The sequence below is a fragment of the Pyxicephalus adspersus genome, chromosome 1 (assembly GCF_032062135.1).
Source record: "Pyxicephalus adspersus chromosome 1, UCB_Pads_2.0, whole genome shotgun sequence".
Lineage (NCBI taxonomy): Eukaryota > Metazoa > Chordata > Amphibia > Anura > Pyxicephalidae > Pyxicephalus > Pyxicephalus adspersus.
Window position 1 is genome coordinate 124545912 of NC_092858.1, and position 20869 is coordinate 124566780.

The 20869-nt window shown below is 33.9% G+C and overlaps 1 protein-coding gene across 2 annotated transcripts in view; it reads left to right on the plus strand.

Annotated features, from left to right (window-relative positions):
* Positions 1–20869, plus strand: part of LOC140340831 (bile acid receptor-like) — a 37404-nt gene that overhangs the window by 11775 nt on the left and 4760 nt on the right. For both annotated transcript variants that reach the window (XM_072426249.1, XM_072426256.1), the window contains exons 2-8: positions 11289–11418; positions 13483–13845; positions 14695–14835; positions 15423–15562; positions 16847–16951; positions 17855–17954; positions 20178–20300. In XM_072426249.1, coding sequence (XP_072282350.1) covers positions 11325–11418; positions 13483–13845; positions 14695–14835; positions 15423–15562; positions 16847–16951; positions 17855–17954; positions 20178–20300 — 1066 coding nt within the window. In that variant the 5' untranslated portion in view covers positions 11289–11324. The remainder of the gene's footprint in view (positions 1–11288; positions 11419–13482; positions 13846–14694; positions 14836–15422; positions 15563–16846; positions 16952–17854; positions 17955–20177; positions 20301–20869) is intronic.

Genomic DNA, 20869 nt, shown 5'->3' on the forward strand with positions numbered 1-20869 from the left:
TTTTGATGCTGCAATGTCATCGCTTAGGATCACGCCCAGAGAATTTCACATTTTCTGCATTGTGGCTTGTACAATCAATGCTATATTTTCTGAAAGCAGAAAGTAGCAAACATGTTCTATTGATGTTTCAAGGCTCCCTGGTTACTTTGTAGCAAACAATTTTTAGATTATTGCTTTTGATTAACAGACCACATTGATAAAGGGAATGTGTAGTGCTTTTATATAGTATTATTATTAATAATATTATTAATATTTGTTATTAAACTGTATTTATAAAATGTCAACATAATATGCAGCATTGTACTTTTATTAATTATTGCAAATAACAGATACAAATACTGACGGAGGAGAGGACCTGCCCAAAAAAGTTTAGAATTCCATGTAAATTCGAATTGTAGTAAATACTATAATGATACTTGTATACCAAGTTGGTCATTATGTACTATGATCAAGATGTCATACAAATGTAAAGTACATGTAAAGATCAAAAACATTCTTGTCTAGCTTTGGATTGAGTGGAGAAATATATAAAATCCTGTGTGGTTTTTCTATCTTGGCCTCTCTTAGAGAGATTCACCCCCTGTTGTGTTACTACACAGGAATAGAGGGAAAGCTGCAACAGTAAGTTAGAGTTTCCTTTCTAGAAAAACATGGTCAGTGAGGGGAAATATATCAGAGACCAGGCATAGCAGTGAAAATTTTCCCACTGCTACACCACTAGAAAAAAATGACATGACATACACTTTTCAAAAATTACTTTTTTGTTCTTTTATACCATGTTTCTCCTCATCAACACAGTAAGGACAGTACAGTAATCTTTTTTTTACTTAGAACCAGTCAAAAGGTTTTTTTTTAGCAGTACCACAACATTTCTCTTGTCATTTATGCTGCTCTGCTATACATTGCACTTATTTACTTATTTCTTTTGTTTTAGTTTTAGTTTTTAGGAAATATGTCTTTTTAGCCTTTTACTGCATTGTGGCAAATGCTGTGCTCATTATTTGCATGCTGGTGTTCATTTTAAAATAATGAAAAAATAGTAATTTTGAATAAAGTGTCTAACTAGATCTTTGTTTTCAAAACAAATGATAAAGCATAATTATTATAAAACACCTTTATAATTTAAATGCAATGGAGGCATCCACACTCAGCTCTGCTCCATGAAAGCAACATGTACGGCTGTTGGACCCAGATGGGTTGCATGTGCTGCGATCATTTAATGCTTTGTGCTCAGCTGATCATATGTCTTACAGATAAAGGCTTTGAATTTATTATACCTGCAATGCAGTTCAACAGAAATGTCACTCTATCATAAAAAGAACATTTATGAGAGTTATACGTATAGGACAGTATCAATCGTATCTAGTAAAATTACCAATCAGTTTTATCTTCTACTAGACTTAAACGGATAGCACTTTGTACTGTGTAATATTTACCATTCGTACACAGCAAAGTAAAATAAGGGAGTGTGTGGAGGCAGTACTGAAAAGTGATGGATTTTTTGGCATCCTGTTATCTTTAACAGCAAATATTTGTTTGAAACATAAGCAAGTTAGTGAATCTCAGCACTGTTATCTTGCTGATCTGCTCAACAAGTTGAGTACAAAGTCTAGATGTTTTCAAAACCAAATGGAATTTTTCAGTTCTAGAAAAGATCCCCAGTTTCCTAATTAACATCCTTGACGATAATATTCAGATTTGAAGTACTGACTTTATATACTAATTCAAAAAAAATTACATATGTATATGCAAAATACATTTATGAAGAGGAATTTAATATTTATAAACATGTGACGTTTTCTTTTATGTCCACTGGATGGAATAAACAAAAGTGCTCAGTTTCGTGTAAAACTTTCAGAATTTTGCCATAATGGATTAAAAATGGTAAATTTGAAACTCATTTTTGGGAACTCTCCGGTCAACTTTTCTGAATTTTGTTCAGGAAACAAAGGGGGGCATATTACATCAGATCATGTACCCCATATGGAGATTTCCACTTTATTCCTGGTCTGATGATAACTGTAGAATTTTAGATTTTTCTACTTTTTTATCCCAAGACATAGGCGGATTAAACTTGGTACACTGTGCAAATGTAATTTCTTTAGATATGTTCAGGTTTATAGATTTTGTCTACAGACATTTCTTAGAGACTGGAGATCTGTCACTCCTCGAGTCTCTTCTATCTGTCAGATATCTGTCTTGTGTTTCCTTTTCCTTACTGTGGTTTGTGGATTGGTTTGGTCATTTTCCTACTTTCCTAAATAGATAAAGTTAAGCTTGTATTGATCTTCAGTATATCATTTTATTTACAATACCAGACAAGGCATTGATAAAATTGACTGATGCCCTCAGTGCTTTTTATTTGGGCATTTACAAGTTTACTTGTTTATGATTACACTTAGGTTACCATGTTACATAAATGGAAATATATGAAATCTTTAACACAAATAAAATATTTCTTATTCAATAAATGCATTGTCAGCATTTGTACATCTCATCTCTGGGCACATTTGGAAAATGCATTTATTTATTTTAAAGGATGCCCAGTGAAGAAATAATACACGTGTATAAAAACACAACACTTACCCGAAAGGTAATCATAAAAATTTCTTCGTAGGCTAGCCCTCATTCTGATTTTTTATCATAGTGACAGGGTTGCTGTATCTTCCATTGTTTTCTGCAATGTAAAGGTAAATCATCAGATCAATTTCAGAATCAAATGACTGAACCTTTCAGATTTATTTTTCATTGTAATACCTGACTATTTATAATGGCAATGCTTCTGCTGATTTGATGTATTTTCTTAAACAAATGCACACTAGAATTTACCGTTAGTGTTGATGCAGGAGACTTTCACCTATATATTTATGACAACCTAGTAAACCTGTACCATGCAGCTAAAAGCAACAGGTTCACTTTATTCCTCGCTCGTACATATAAATCCTTCCCTTTACTCTTCTTTATTTTGCTGTTAAACGCAGATTAAGAACAAGATTAGATCAAGTCAGATAAAAACAAATGAATGCAGCTCTGTAATCATGCATACATTGTTAAATGTGTAGGTAAACTACAAGCAGAGCATGTACCTGAGTTTGCTTTATTGTGTTTATTGACAATGTGGGGATGCAGAGAAAAAGCTTTCTTATATTTGCTCTGTTGCTGCTTTTCCATACTGCTCTTTTACAAATGTTCTCTGTGTTCTGTCAGGACAAAATAATGGAAATTGAAAAAAAAACAGGAGGAAAGCCTGTCAAAGTCAAATGACCAGCTCCACCTGTCAAAACTTCCCTCTTCTCCATTGAGCAGTGGTTTGATTTTACAAATAGGGGGGCTTTTGTATGCACAGCGGTTTCAATATGAAAAGCTGATAGCAAAATTCAATAAGAATGGGCGCATAGGACAATTAAAAGAAACATAATTATAATACTCATATTTAGTATGTGAATCTGTCTCGGCATATGCCTTTTGCATGTTCCTACACAGCAAAGCTTAATGCGGGTGAGGAAGTAGTATCTTAAAGCGCTGTCAACATGAATAAAACGAATGTCAACATGAAATGGAGCATGTTGACAAGAGAAGATGATAGAGAAATTATTTCATCTTTATGTTGCTTTTTTTTTACTATCCAGGTACGGGCTAGGCAGACTGTTTTAGACAAAATATGGCTCAGGGCAAATGAGAAATTTGGGTCCCAAATGCACAGAATTCCAGCTACCTGCTATTCTGTTTTGTGAGACCCCCTAAAACTAGGGTTAGTGGTGGTCTCAGGATACACTTTTAGCTCTGCAACCCTTATTTGGATCCGTATGTCAGGAAAGTTAAGCTGAACAAGTTCCTGAATAATGGAGCTGATCAACTATCTCTGATAAGCCCATTCCTGGTGTTCATTCCTGGTGTCCATTCCATACTGGTTCTTAGTTGCTGGTACAAAACCTTTGAGGATGGACAAATGTACATTTTTTTATTTGTATGGTCATAATGTATTCACCAGCCTTAGAGATTTGTGTTTACCTTGGTTTATTTATTTACATTTTAAATAAAATCTTTCCGAAATTGGTACATTTTGCTAAATGAATTTGGATTCCTGTATGTGACCTCTAAAAGGAAATGATTATATTTCCAAGTTGCTGACTCATATTATGGTACAAAAGACCCCCCACGATCACTCCTCACCCTCACTTCATCTTACTTAACCTGATTTTATTTAATGCCTATGACATTGTTTTTTAACTTCATTTGCCTTCAGTAGAAGCACATTCTTTTCAATTTCTCCCATTCTCAGTGGACATGTGACTGGAACTCTGCTGCCTCTAAAAACATTATAACTGTAACCTCAACTGCTTTTAATACCCTTAGGGATAATCTAATAAAGAGACATTAAACAGCCAGTTAGTGGGAGGCAAGAGAATTCATTACCAGGTCATCTGATTAGTGAAGATGTTCCTGGTAGCAAAACATTCCTTGTTGTTTAGAGTGACTCTGAAACTCAATGAAATAGAAAGACAAACAGCATGGGGTTAAAAATGATGCACATTGTGTTGCATATAAAAGCTGGTAATTAATACAAATGGACGGCCGTTCATTTAACTAATTGGAGCTGTCCATAGTAAGAGAGTTTCTCATAGTTAAAAAGCAGTGTATGAGATGTGTATAAACATTCTCAGGGGCTTAGATATGAATGCTTGCATACATAAACATAAGGGAAGATAAATGCCATTTGGTCCACCTTGTGTCCCCAGCTCCCTGGAATGTTTCTCTCTTGTTTGTAACAACTACATATATTCATTAAAAATATAACAAATGTTTTATTAGAATTTATTATGCTTATATTTGCTTTTCTTGGTTCTTACTCTATACGCCTATCAACATGGTAATGAAATGATTTACCAAAATTCCCTTTTACATTACATACTTTATGTTAGACCTGGTGACATCATTAGTAGCTAGAAGTTTTTGCTTCTCTATGCAATGCAGGCAGATCATGGCTGAGTGCTGTGCATAGCTTCCTGAATACAGAATGCCGTAGTGCAGTCTACATGTGTTTAAGGACTGAAATACAATAAATGAAAGCGGTGGACAAAGACAGTAATGTTGGGAAGGATAGGGCTTGATAATGCTGGATGTCCTCAAGCCAGAAAATAAGATGGGCTCTGTCGGACTTGCTGTACCTTCTAATGTATGCTATGAGAAGCTTGCTGCTTGCAGTTAAACCAGAATAAGTAATTTCAGTACAGGAATGGACTCTTTACAAATGTGCAAAAGGCAAGATAAGGATATGAACATGGTAAAACAAATGTATTACTATTATTATTATTATTATTAATAAACAGGATTTATATAGCGCCAACATATTATTTATCTACTATTCTTTGCCATTTGTAGATAATTATATCTGGTGGTATTGGCTTGTGATATGCTCATAATATTTTCATTTTCATGAGTACTAAACCTGACTTTTTGAACTTATTTTGAACGATCGTATTGTGCACAATTCTGTACATGCTGAAACGGTACGATGATTCAAATATAATCGACCAATAATGTACACACACTAGATACGATCATTTGAACGATGCAGGAAGTGACGTGTACCGGAGTAAGTGAATCACAGAACAATCCACAATCACTGAACGACCGTACACACAATAGATAGTGAAGATCATCGCCCAATCAGATCTGGCGGGACGGTCATTCGTTTCCAGCGACATTCCTTGTTCGTCGTCGTTGGCCAGTCATTGTTCACTTTTTTGTTAACGATTATCGGTCGATCGGACGTTAATCATTAGTTTCCAATGATATTTATGGCACGTGTGTACATAGCCTTAGAATGTACATAGCTGGCATGACAATTACAAAAGAATGCTCCTGATTTAAGCATTGAAATCAATTAGATTTGTTTCATTTGTGGGGAGATTTTGTAAACAGCGTGATGGTGAGGACCCATTTTTTTAGCTTCCCTGCGATTGGGTAGAGATTGATGATGATTGGGAAATGATTGGTGCAATGCACATGCACTGCTGCCTGGGTAGGGTAAGAACCATGCCAAGTTAACAGGATGAAGTTTTCATTTTCAGGTATATGTTATAACATTAAACATATATTTTTTCTTCCTTTATTTGATATTCTTTTTTAGCTTTTGTTGCAACATGAAGTTGCTGTAACATAATAAAGCAGAAGGAATTCATGCTCCTTCTGCAATAAAAATCCTACAACTCTTACAGTTTTCTATCTTGAAACTATAATTCCACTTTAAGACAAACTTAAACCATTTTCTTTTTTAAAAAATGGAATCATGCATATCTTTTATTGCAAAGTGATGTCCCTTCTGTAATAAAATAACCTTACTTTCCTGATCACAATTTTTAAACTACATTCATCTGTCCCCCATTCCATTGCATGACAACACAGTCTTCTTTCTTTCTTCTCTTCTTTGTTTCCAGTCTCTGGCCATCTTGATTGGCTCGGCTGTGATGATGTAACTTCCACATGGGCAGCCGCAGGGGAACCCTAGGATTCACCAGATATCTTGTCTTCCTACACTAAGCTGCGCATGTGGAGTTGAGGAGATGTATCAGACAGGTAAGCATATTTTATTGCAGCAGGAATATCGCTTGTCCCTTTCAGCAATAAAGTTTTGCCTAACTGCAGAGTTTGAAAATGAAACTTTAGTTCCACTTTAAAGCTAATCACAGCTATATCCTTGTCAGCCCTTTCAGGAAATCAGTTAACTTACTGTGTTTTAATTACCCTTTAATCTATACCTTTATTATTCAATCAAACTTATGCTTTTCTAAATAGGAAAAGAACCCCTTTCCTATGTTGCCATGTAATAAATAAACTGAATTTATTTAAAAAATTACCTGATGTAAAATTACAAAACTTTAATCAATACAGTAGAAAACCAATATTTGCATTTCAAGAGGCCTTTTTTAAATTATAAATTATTACAATTGTCTATTTTCCTGTTATATGCTAAACTGTACCTATTATTTGTATTTGGTACTGTTTTTTTGGTTTCTGCTTTCATTGGGGTTTATTGAGCTTGCTGGTCAAATGCAGCTTTTAAACTACCATTTGTACTGCTTAAATGTGGGTCTTTAAAGGCTAACATAAATTATCATCTTTTAATTAAGTTTGTGTACATGTTTCTAAAACTTAATGACATGTTTCAAAGCAAAGAAATCATTTGAGGTCTTTCTCAACAAATGCCTATTATTTGGCCCAAACAACCTAATTGCACAGAATAAAGGAAATCTCAACTTGTTGTGAGGAGTTAATCATGGAATGTCGTGGCATGGTGTTTGAGGTAGGGTTAGGGATTCCTGCTCTATGGAAGTAGAGCATAATAGAGTGATCACACAAGTAATTAGTCCATCAAGAATGTTAAAAAATACTAATTACTGAATACTATTTTGTTTTTAAGAGATCCTTATATGGAACTATATGAAATGGTTTACCAAAGCAAGAACAAAGTCGGATGTCCACAACACTATTCAGGTCCAAAATAAAGGATACATTGTGGCATAATCAGAAATTCAATAGAATAAATTAGAACACTAGAAAAGCAAATCTAAATAGTAAAACCTATTTATTGTATTTTTAATCATACGTATAGTGTTCGTGAAAAGCATGGTGTCCATGGGCAGGGATACCTCTGATTAAAGCATACCTAAACTCAGAAATTTCACTTTACATAAAAGGGTAGACAGCCCTTTTGTGTTAAATGAGAATGAATGGGTGCGCAAAGCCTCCTGGGATACCTACGTCAGGCATGCTGGGAGGTTCTTGGGTGGTTTTTCTGTGTATGACCGAGGAGCCTTTTCGTGGGAGCGAAAAAAATTTGCGGATCTCTGCAAATTTTTTTTACATCCTATGTCACCCGATCTCGCGCCTGGGTCAGGTGACCTAGGATGAAAAACCTGGAAGAAGAGGTGAAGATGGCGGCGCCTGGAGCGCTGGCTCGTGGACGGATGCCAGGACGATGCAGGGCAGGATGCAAGAGACCTCCGGATAGATCGGACTTCCCTGCGGGATTGAAGGTAAATAGATTTTTTTTTGTTTTAGGGACTTTTGCGTTTAGTTCCTCCCTCAGTGTAAATCTATTTTTGGAAATATTTAATTGATAGAAGGAGCATAATATAGGAGTAATTTATAAATATACAAACCCGTTTTTGTTATTTTGTCTATCTTTCTTATTTGTCACTAGTCAGTATAAAAATATTTTGAAAAAAGTTTGGAGCTTGATGTTTTTAAATAACATCAAATGGGCTTTCATGTCATGTTATGGTTTGTAAACTTACCACTTTTGTAAACTTTTGTTGTCACTGGAATCATGCATCATGTGAGTGATTATTTATCAATGCAGGCAGCTAGAACAAGTGATTTATTATACAAGAAGTGGGAGTGTATTTGCAGATGAATTTTACGATGAAGTGATTACATAAAAATTATGAAGGATTTAAAGAACTAATTCTGAACTAACAATAGAAAATGCACTAATCTAAGCTGTATTTTTTATATGGATGTCAGTTTTAGCACATCTGATTTTGGGCAGCTTATTATTATAATACATAATTCTGCACAGTGTACGTTTTTGCCTGAAAGGCAGCCAGAAGAAGCATTTAGCGGGTTGATCTGTGAAAACTCCATTTACATGACGCAGAATTCTGTGTTCCTAGAATACCTGATTACTTTTAAGTAGTGTTATACACTGGTGACTACAAGTACGTTTGTATGAAAAAACAGGAGCCTTAAATAGCATTACCCCAAGTTTACTAAGCATTTGTAACATTCATTTGAAATTGTTATTTATGCTTGTGTTCTGAGATGCTTCCCAAATCTTTCAAAAGTCCAGATTTTTGAAGCCCCTAAATAAATATGTGTGCTTCTGCATGGTTCAAATAAACTAATTTGAGAATGTTCCTATAATAACATGTAAATGTATTGTATTAATCATTTTTGAGAATCTGTTATCTGTTAGCCAAATTCTCATTGAAAATGTAACTACTATACTATATTTGTCTTGACTTGTGTAACAGTAAAAGAAAGGTTATTGCAGGGAGAAAGGGGGTTTTACAAAATCTGAAATGTGACATTGTATTTTGTTTTAAACACATTACCACTTCCTCCATTCTTCTATTTCTCAAGCCAGAATTCCAAATTTTCTTGGCATCCATACAAATATGTGTCTTTGGCGTAAGATCTAGAAGATATTTACAGACTCTTAATATAATTGCAAAACTGCGTTTTTTAATTACATCAACAGCCCCCACAGTAGGGCAGCAACAACAATCCACAGCAAATAGCTTCTGAAGATTTCTTAATAGTCTTAAAGGATAAGTATACATTTAAAAGACTGACCAGAAAATAATATCACTCTTCTTCAAGGCAAAAATTGAAATAACAACGTAGACCTCAGAGCACACCTTTCTGATTTGGAAACTTTGCCAAACCTGGGCATTGTTTACAAACTCTGTGCTACTGCTCATGGCAATGTGGTGATGAAACACTCCTTTTTTTTTCTTTTTGAGTATAACATTCCAAAAGACATCTGCTAAGAAAAAAATAATTATAAATGTGGTGGCCTTGTTTTAGTCCTGAACTATTGAATGCAGAAATGGGAACAGTAAATGAGCAATTGTGATGTAGGAATAATCTTGTTACTCTTGGAGCAGAAGCTCAGTTTCAACTCAGATTGATATGACATTATTATACCCCTTAGTTAATATTGTGTGAGTGTTTCCTATAGATCCTAGATTTCACTTAAGTCCCCATACCATAAATATAAGATTCTTGTTTTCAAGGATGCAATGCACAAGATTGCATGCATTTCAAGCAGCCTCAATTCACTTGTTCATTCTTATATAGAACATATGAATAAAGAAGAGGGTACAAAATCACCTAAAACAGAACTAAAGTTATATAAAAAAATTTTTTATATAACTTACTCTGTTGGGGGTTCCACCATCTTCCCCTAGTAATCCAAGGGTATGCCAGGATTTTATTTAGTATTATGTTAAAGAAACCCTGCAAGGTAAGGGTTTTATTAAAAAAAAATTATATATAGGTAGTCTCCCAGTTACATAAAAGATAGGGACTGTGAGTTTGTTCTTAGGTTGAATTTGTATGTCGGAACAGGTACATTATTTTTTTTTTTAGTTTGTCTTAATATATTATTACACAGCATGGTGTCAGTTACTGTATAAAACCCTCACTGTGAAATATTCACATACAAAGCAAAAAAGAAAAAAAACTTTATGTAGCCTAGACATTCATTAACTTCTCAGGCAAGCTGTGTTGGATATGCAAAAAGAAACAACTGCAAGGTTTGTCTTTGTCATTAAAGATTTACAACCAAAAGACTTCTTCTGTAAGTTATGCAAACCCTCCCCCCATCAAGCCTCTGTCCTGCACACAGCGAGCAGGGAAGCCCCCTTTGTATCTAAAAGTCGTCCGTATGTCGGATGTCATTAATTTGGGAACTACCTATGTATGTATGTATATATATATATAAAAAACACTTAGATATTTTTTACCATTTAATAAAAATGGGTAAAAAATGAAATGATAATAATAATAAATTGTGATGATTGATTTTCCACCCAAGAAAGTTTGTTAAATGTCAGATTCAACCATTGGTTTGCTTGGTACCTGAAAAATCATTTTAGAATCATTTTAAACTGGACAAAGTAGAAAGTACTGTATCTTTTATCAAAGTTATCAAAAGACAAAGAAACAGTTTTAATAATTTTTTTATCTACAAAACATATTTAATTATTTTCAACTAGATATTACCAAAAAGGAAGCCTAGGTTTGGCTCCCAGAATTGAATGTATTACTATCTTATCTTACGTAATAACAAAGTTATCACCAATACACAAACCCGTAGTGGAAATTGCTCTGGTCCATAAGAGCGGAAGTTGCTAATTAGGCATTACTAATTTAAAAACTAAAAAATTCCTAACAATAATTAGTATCTATTTTTAGCTATAGAATAAAGACATTGCTCTTCTAAACTGGAACAGGCCTTTTGTTGGTAGGCTTTGAACTTGTGCCACTTCTTTTAGACCTCCATTTGACCTGCTTAAAGTGAGTTTTGCATCATCACGAGCTTGTATAGGAATACACATTCAAGTAAATACTATGGGTAAATGTAACTTTAAAACACTTTCTCCAGTATTTACTGAAGAGAGAAATCTGAAAAAGATTACAGTAAAATAATAAGTGATGTGTATGTGCATTATTCTGAATTTATTAGTAAAACAAAACTTTTGTCTATTTCTTTTCAGGATTTCTCTGCAGTACAGCTTAACTAACAAGTGTTAATGAGACAGTGGGAAGGACCAGACCAAACCATGGCAAACAGTTATGTAACAGTTTCTGATGCATACTGTCTTGCTGAGCCGCTACCTTACTATGGTGAGTTTAAATCACAAAGGCCAGTATCAGGCTTCCAATTGTGTAAAATCACTAATCATTAGATAAGAGGACAATGTTGTTAAGTTTTGAATCCCTATTGCATATTGTTTATTGCATTTTGGAGAAATTGGAGAAAGGTTTTTCAATGTAGACAATAAACTGATCCAATCATAATCTGATCACAAGTAGAATTGCCTGATATAACTAATGCACTTAAAAATAAACTAGATACTTTTGATAAAAACTGCCATTTTATTGCATAATAGCAACAAAAAGATGTGAACAAAGCCTCAAATGGGTTTCATATAACAAGCTGCATTTAAAGCTCTTTACATTCTGGAGCATGTATTGCTTCTAGCTTTGGAATGTGTGTATCCTTGTGTTATTCATGTCAAAATACATTTTTTTTACAGATGGATGTAAAAAAATGCTCCTGCGGTTTGGAACAAATCATGTTCCAAGTATAAAGTTCATGTTGAAGTAAATGAGCTTTATGGTTTCAAAAGGAATATTTCCTTGTAAATATATTTTTGTGTCAGAAAATAAAAAAGTTCCCCTACCAAAATTCATCAATTTATCAATGAATTAAATCAATATATACTTTGTATACCATACAGTAACAATACATAGCTCATATCACAGTATAGCTTTTTATATTTGCTGAACTCAAATTTGAAATTGAAAATAGTTTTGTGTATATCCAAATCTAGTGCTCTACCTCTGTATTTATGGATAAAAACCTGTGGAGGTGCAGCCAACATCCTCTGTAGTTAAATTTCTCTGCTTGGGATTCTTGGTAATGGCAAGCAGATACCGGACTGATGGGTGTCTCAGCAGATTTGGTTTCTTTTGCCTGACATTACTTTAGTTACTGAAAGCAGGCACGTAGTATGACCAGCCAAAGTGAAGTCAGATCTTCTGATCTTTGTCTCGGGCCAAGTATCAAATGCACTAGAATACCTTGACAAATATCTAGCCCTCATTTTTTTCTTCACTACAGGTTTTCTTCACTCAGTTCCCTAGGGTCCTACTTTAAATGAATGTCCACCGGGGCGGGTGGTTGTCCTGGTAGCATATAAAGTCTTCTCATTTATTAAAGTTTTACACTTTGTAGGTTTGTTCTCATTTAATGGACTGCATATCACCATTATTATTATTATTATTATTATTATTATTAATAATCAGGATTTATATAGTGCCAGTATATTACGCAGCGCTGTACATTAAATCATTTAGTTAACAATCAGTAACCATTTGATTATAAATAAATAAATATTCTAAATAGATTAGTATTTTAACTGAGGCAGGTTAATTAGTGGTAAAATTGGGTAATTTTTTTTTACAATTTTTATTTTATTGATAATGGTTTGTTATCATTATATAATTTTTATTGCTATGAATGTTTTATTCTTGCTTTTTTATATTTTTTGATATTCTGTTTTATCTTTAAAATATTCATATTTATAGAAAATAGTATGTTTTACATTTTTTATTATGATCATAATATTACTAATGACACTAATTACTATGACACTATTGTAACATTGGGCCTGATTTATTAAAGTTCTGAAAAAGATATTATGGGTAAACCTGGGTAATCCAGCAAACCTAGAATAGATCTGATCCAGAATTTGCCAAATATTAGCAAATGATTTTGAGAAACCCATTTCAGATTTGCTGATCACCCAGGTTCACCCATGAAAGTCTATATTCTCCAGTTTTGGAGAGCTTTAATAAATCAGACACATTGTGTTTTCAGCATGATGTTTTCAGACCATTATTCTCACAATGCAGGTTATGTAGTTTTGTGCAGTTATATTTCTGTCCTATGTTAATTTTACGGCTGTTATAGGTATTTATAGTCTTGCCTTACTTATAGTGCTGAATTACCACTGTGGTTAGATTAAATTATTACTGAAAAAAGTCAAAACTTGAAAACCAGCACACATTTTCTTTGCTGTGACTAACAAAAGGTTGTGCAGTGGAACTTTTTTTTAACTATGCTGAGACTGATCAGCAACTAACGTAATACATAGTCAAGCTTCTCAATGTTTATTTTCACAGATGTTCTGCCAGAACACATTAATTATCAACTCCCTGATTCAGACTTCCAGGCGACTCCATATTGTCAGTACACAAATATGCCTTATTCACCTGTGTTGCAATCCCCATCGTCTCAATGCCATTACAGTACGTACAGTCTAGAGAATACATACGCGGATGGGCAGTATCCTTTGAGCACTTGTGACTTCAGTAAACCTCCAGCCAACATGACTCACAATGTAGAAGAAATTTATTCTACAATGAAGAGGCCCAGGATTAGTCATTCATCTATCCGGATGAAAGGACATGAAGAGCTTTGTGTGGTTTGTGGAGATAAAGCTTCCGGCTATCACTACAATGCACTTACCTGTGAAGGATGTAAAGGTGAGCTAATAGTTATTCATTACAAACAAAAAAAATAAAATAAAAAACACTCAAAAGAATTCAAAACAATTTAACTCTAACTGTGCAAAATGAAAATTAGATAGTATAGATATATAGTCTGTCACTTTCATCATCGAAGCAGTTTGTATTTAATACTAAAGTAAAGCTGACCTGATTCACATATCTTCAGTGTGCGTCAAACTTTCAACTCACTATATCTGTCATTTGCAGACACCACTTTGGGTGTTGTTCTTTTACCCTTGGGGAAGAGGAAGGACTTATTACTAGTACTATTGATAAGTTACAACATACAGTATATTTTGCCAGCATTCCATTTTAAAAGGCAAACAATATATTGGTTTCATCTAAGATGTTTAAAAATCTGTTACTGCAAGAGCGTTGTCATTATAACCTGGGTCCTAATATGTTAAAAACAATGAGTCCTCCAACACATCTGGATAATTAACGCAGACAATTTTTCCCTTCATTCATTATTTCAGCAAGAATATAAGTCTATTTCATTCAGACTGAGCTACACAGTAGTATCTTTACTTATATTATGTAGCCCTTTATGAAGTCCATAGTCATGTCATTATTGTCCCCTCAAAGGGGCTCACAATCTTATGTCCCTTACCATCCCTATATGTCAATAACACAGGCTATAGGCCAATTTTGAGGATAAGCTTATTAATCTAACTGCATGTTTTTTTGGGATGTGGGAAGAAGCCGGAGTGTCCAGAGGAAACCCACGCAAAGACAGAAAGAACATTTTGTACACCCCTTTTTTCCATTTATAAATATAATTAAATAATATATTATTTGTACTAACAAGCTCTGTAACCTCTACAGGTTTCTTCCGTCGTAGCATTACCAAAAATGCTGTATATCGATGTAAGAATGGTGGACACTGTGAAATGGACATGTACATGAGAAGAAAGTGCCAAGAGTGTCGTCTGAAAAAGTGCAAGGCAGTGGGAATGCTTGCAGAATGTAAGTTCAAAAGAAATATTATTTTGTTTCATTACATTTTATATACGCTGTATTTAATTTTTATATTGTTAATATGGAGGTAGGCAAAAAACCTTTTGAGAAAGGGCCGCAAATTTACCCTCTAGTAGCAGTCAGAATAATTAAGTTAATTTTACCACAGGTGATGTTGATAAAGAAACCATACTTAATAGGAAGGGGATTTAATCTATATATTCTTCTTTCTGATGTTGATGTACCCACATCATTGCACTGTTTTGTGGTTAGAAGTTATTTTAAAGAGATCTAAAAATTGCTATTTCCTAAAAGCTTAGTTTTTTAAGTCTTAACATAATTATTTCATCCATCTAAATGTTAAACATTATAACCTCTTAAACCCTACTATTATGTACTCCAACACAAAACAGGGCTGAATGACAAACCAATGCAGTATGGAAAATGATTTAAATCTGAAACTTGACATGTGTATTGGTAAAGATGTATTAACAAAAATAAAACAGTAACTAAAAAAAAGGAGTAAACAGAGTGTTTTAGATTAGATATTATTTAATTCATTAAACTATACATGATACTTTTGTGTTTTGTGGTAGGTTTGTTAACCGAAGTTCAATGCAAGTCGAAAAGGCTTCGGAAAAACTGCAAACAAAATAGTTCTCTTTTCCGTAATGTGAAAGTGGAAGAGGATGGAAGTGATAACAGACAAGTAACTTCAACTACAAAACCAGCCAAAGTAAGAGCCAGTACATTTTATAGTTACAGAGCCAAAATATATGCACCAGAGAACTATATCCATAAGCACAAACTCTTGTAACTTGGTGGGTCTGAATTAAAAGCTGTTATTATGACTTTATTTATTGGTCTGTTAGAAAAAACTATAATGCTTTTTTATAGCTGGTTACATGTTATTTTTTATAATAAGAACCTTAGAATTTTTAATTTGAAAGGATGGGGGATGAGGGGGAGGAATCATTACTCTGTATAGTTCACACTTACAGCTATTAAGCTCTGTAAAATAAAATACATATATGAATGCATAATTGTAAAATGCGGTATTTACCATATATACTTGTATATAAAAACTTTTTGAAAAAGGCTTTATTTATAAAACAGGGAATCTGATATTTCCTCAAGCATTCCTTTGTGGGAATCAATTACAGGTAGTCCCCGAGTTAAGGACAGCCAACATACGGACAACTCCTAGATACCAATGAGGCTTCCCTGCTCGCTGTGTGCAGGACGGAGGCTTGATGGGGGGGAGGGGGCAGTTTGCATGACTTGCAGAAGTTTTTTGCTGTTCTGCTGTTGTAACTCTTTAATGATCAAGACAAAATCTACAGTTGTTTCTTTTTGCATATCAAACTGCTTTCTTTGACGCGGTCCTGTCCCATCCTGGAATTCTTCTTCACCCCCGCAAAGAGTAAGCGTCGGGCACTGCCATCTTTAATCTTCTTTTCTGGCCACGTTGCTACGTCACCTGATCTCGCACTTCACAGGTGCGAGTTCGAGTGACATAGTCCACTGTAAAGGGAAAAAAAGAGATCTGACAAGATCTGGCAAACAAGACTTAAAGGGGCAGTGCTGCACTTTATGCGCTTGAAAAAATTCATTTATATATAATGGTTGTCTACTCTTTTATGTAAAGTAAAAAAAAAAATAGTTTGGGTCCACTTTAAACACATGAACCTGAAAGATTTCTACCAGAAAATTAGGTAATGTCGGATTCCCTGTTTTATAAAAGCACAGAGAAAGGTACAGTTAGAATTAGGTAAAAATTGTCCATTCCAAGGGTCTTTAGGTTAAAAAATTGTATGGTAACACATAAAAAGCAAAGTATGCAGATTTGATTCAGAATTTCAGCATCCTATAGATAACATCTACTGCTCTAAGTAAAATGGAGTAATGTTTGTTGTCTCGCGCTTTAGTATCTATTTTTGTATAAGTGCTTTTTTTTAAATGTAAATGTATTAGTTTTCTGGGTTTTCACAGGTAATAACAAATATTGTATGACCAACAGGTTGTATCTCGTTTGGAAATGACTGCTGAGGACTGTAAGTTGATTGATCATATAGTAGCAGCTTACCAAAAGTGTGGTATCCCGCTGGATGATCACAAAATATTTGTAAGTATTTGTTGTTATATTACAATCAAACAATGAAACGTATCTGCCTACCTTCACTGCACAATTGATGCTCTCTAGATGTTTATCTATATAGAACTTTATTGTTCCTATTTTCTGCTCATATAATAGAAATGTTATTAAATTAAGCCTCTAACAGGCAAAACAGGCACAGAGCACACTGATGTCAATAAATGTAGTCAGTAGGAATTAAAATAGGATACAACTATCTGTCAACATAGTAGATAGAAATAGGTTCAATTCCAACTATATGGCAGAATATTATTGCATATCCATCACCCTATAAATAGTGCAACACACTTTTACTCTACCTCCAGTACTAGCATACTTCCTCCAGCTGGAACGTTTTTGTGTGTGTATATTCTGGTACGAAAAAAGATACTGTAAGAGAACTGGTATTTGATTTATTTACACAGTATTTTCCCTTGCCAATTCATAACATTTGCTGCTGCTGGTCATTAATGACTATTTTGTTTTCTATCAAAGGATCTGATCTATTAAAGCTCTCCAAGACTGGAGAAGATAGACTATCATTGGAGAACCTGAGTGATCCTAAAAACCTGAATTGGATCAAGTCCAGGATTTGCCAACAAATAGTGACTTTTAAGGAATACTTTCCAGATTGCTGGGTCACCGAGCTTCACCCATGATAGTCTATCTTCTCCAGTCTTGGAATGCATTCATAAATCAGGCTCAAAGTTTTAGCAGGGATGCCTTACAGTAATGCACATTATTGACAAAAGTTGACCATAAAAATAGTATTGTACACAATTATGCTTTTCGGAAGTAGTGAGAATTATTTTACATTTTGACTGTTTACTTTAAATGTACTTAAACACATCTGACATCTACTTCTGTTTTGTGTTCTTGTTGGTTTTGGCTCAGCTAGAAGAATCAGCAAACCCAGAAGAGATATTTTACCATATCTCAGAAGCAGCAGTGTTGCATGTACAAATGCTTGTGGAGTTTACTAAAAGATTACCAGGTATGTAGCCATATGGTACAGAATTGCAATTTTTCTTGGCTGACCTATATATTGACATGTAAATAGAACTGCACACTGGGATTGCTCTGCATTCTTTTGTTATCCACTAAATATTTTTTTACTTAAGTTCTTGAAATATCCAATTAATTTTTTATTGTTTGCCTGCATTTTATCTGACATACAAAGCCAAAAAATTGAGTTATGTCATAAAAGCATAGAATAGTAAAACACTAGCAACAGCAATTGAAATGCTACAATGTTCATTTAGGGTATGCATAGTAGTATTCTTTATTAGCCATACATGTGCATAGTTCATCTGAACAGATAAATGGAACAATCAGAATTAAATTTAATTTATAAGGGCTCAGGTTAAATAAAAACTGTATTTCATAAATAAATATCCCAACTATATTGCTGAGAATTGCATCTCTATAGCCACCACTATCTTATATTGAAAGCAAAAAATTCACAAACTTTTAACCCACATTTGATGAGGATAATTTTTATTATAATTATTATTATTAATAATAATAATATTAATAACAATAAACAAGATTTATATAGTGCCATTTTATTACTTTTTGCTGTACAATAAATAGGTAGGCATTTAAACTCTTATGCATGTTTAACTTTAGAACAAAAAAATTAGATTACCTTTCAATGACCAGTCATATTCTGTTTGTTTAGAAACAATCTGTTAACCTGGCTGGAACTAACTTCTTAGAAAATCTATTCCACATTTTCACAGCTTTTGTTAAAAAAAGGAAAAAACATTAAGTATATGGAAGTAAACACCTTTTCTTCCAAAGCCAATTACTCTCTTGTCATTTGCAATGATCTTAAAGGTCAAAAACTTTACACTGAGTTTACTATAGTTCACTATATGTATTGTTTATGTATCAAATTCTTCCTTCTTTAAAAGGGAGAAATAAATTTACTTTAGGGAATATTTCCTCAAATGTAAACTTCTCCATGCCTCTTACTCATTTTGTTTCCCCTTAATAGTTCTTTAGTTATACAACATGCTGGTACTTAAAACTAAACTGTGTATTACTTATGAGACTTCAGCAATGCTTTGCACAGGAATCTATTTACCCCTTTTAATGCAAGAAAGTATCTTGCTCTCTTTAGAAACTTGGAGCTAGGAATCTCAGGCTGCTATTTATTCGGTGATCTGCCAGAACATCCTGATCCTTCTCCGTCACTGACTTCCTTAGTGTATGCAGCATTCATGTTCTTAGCCTCCAAGTGAATAACTTTACCTTTATCATCATCAAATATATTTTACCACATATCTGCTTATCAGTAAGAGATATATTGTATGGACTATATTCCCTTACTTAGCTTGCTGTCATTTGCAAGGACATAAATTGTACCTCTCATCCCCAACTCTATATTATTTATAAACTAAAATAAAATAACTATAAAATATAAACTATAAAATAATTATTGATCCACAAACTGGACTGATAAAAGACTGTAATGATTGACTATTAGTGTACCCTCTGATTACAGTCTTTAAAGCAAAATTATACTGACCCCCCCTAGCAATGTGACAGTTGCTAGATCGCTGGTCTTTATCTGTTTTTCTTCTGGGTTCAGCATTGTTAGTCTTCTTGGTTGACCATGAAATGATGTTGACTCATCCCAGCAGAAGTTATGCACTGAGCTGTGTATTGCAAATGTCTTTTCTGCAATAAGATGCCTTTTTACACATATTATAGTTTTATGAAAAGTTCCACTCTAAGGTGAAGGCTTTGACCCTTTTAAAATATAGTTATAATATAGTTAAGTTAGAGTTATATTTTGTTTTGCCAGTCTATCACCATGCCTGTCATTAAAGAAGGTGGCTTCAAGGTAACAGAGCTCACTTCGTTTTTAAGACATGTGACTGGGCCAGGTGCTTTATTCATCTTTACAGAGGCAAGAAAAAAAATGGCTAATATCCAATTCTTACTTAAATGGGAGGGGCAGCAGTTAGAAAGGTTGAAATATGATTTTGACTTTCTGTAAAGCCTGAAGTCAGAGGGAATTGCATGGAATGCAAACAGCAATTTACAGTAAACAATTTACAATAAGTATATTAAGAATTGGAGAGAAGTTTTGTGCAAACCTGTATTGCATAATTTTAGGTTTAGTAAAGGTAAACAATAAACATGTGTTATATACAGTATTATTTTTTTTTTTCAGTCTGATGTATCTGATCACTCTTTTTTGTTACAGGTTTTGAGTTACTGGATCATGATGATCAGATTGCACTTCTAAAAGGTTCAACAGTTGAAGCAACCTTTTTACGCTCGGCCCAAATATATAATCAGCAAGGAAGTTTACTATCAAACAATGGTGGTAAGTTTTATAATGGAACTGCTAAAACAAGATTTTTTAAAGGGTTTGGTGGTCCTTATAAAAACGTAATAATTTCATTTGGTAAAGGGTGTCAATAATATATTATTCTCTCAGATAAACTTGTAAGATGTTATTCACTAAGAGTGTTACATTTGTGTTAAGGAGCAGCATACTATGTTTTTTTTTCTGTGAACATATCTGCATAAAGCCAGTTTCAACCAAACAAGTATAACATTAAAAAAAATTAAATGTCTATGTAAATGATTGGTCTGATTTATTAAAGCTCTGCAAACCTGGAGAAGATACACTTTCATCAGTGAACCTGGGTGACCCAGCAAGCCTAGAATGGATTCCTTAAAATCTATTCAATCCTAAACCAGATCCAATTCAGATTTGCTGGATCACCCAGATTCATCACCCACTGACTGATGTATCTTTCCCAGTTTTGGAAAGCTTTAATAAATGTGGCCCAATGTCTTAAGCTACGTACACACGTCAGATTTTTATCGCCCGATAATCGGCATCGGCCAATTATCGGGCGAAAATCTGCCGTGTGTACAGTCGGTGTC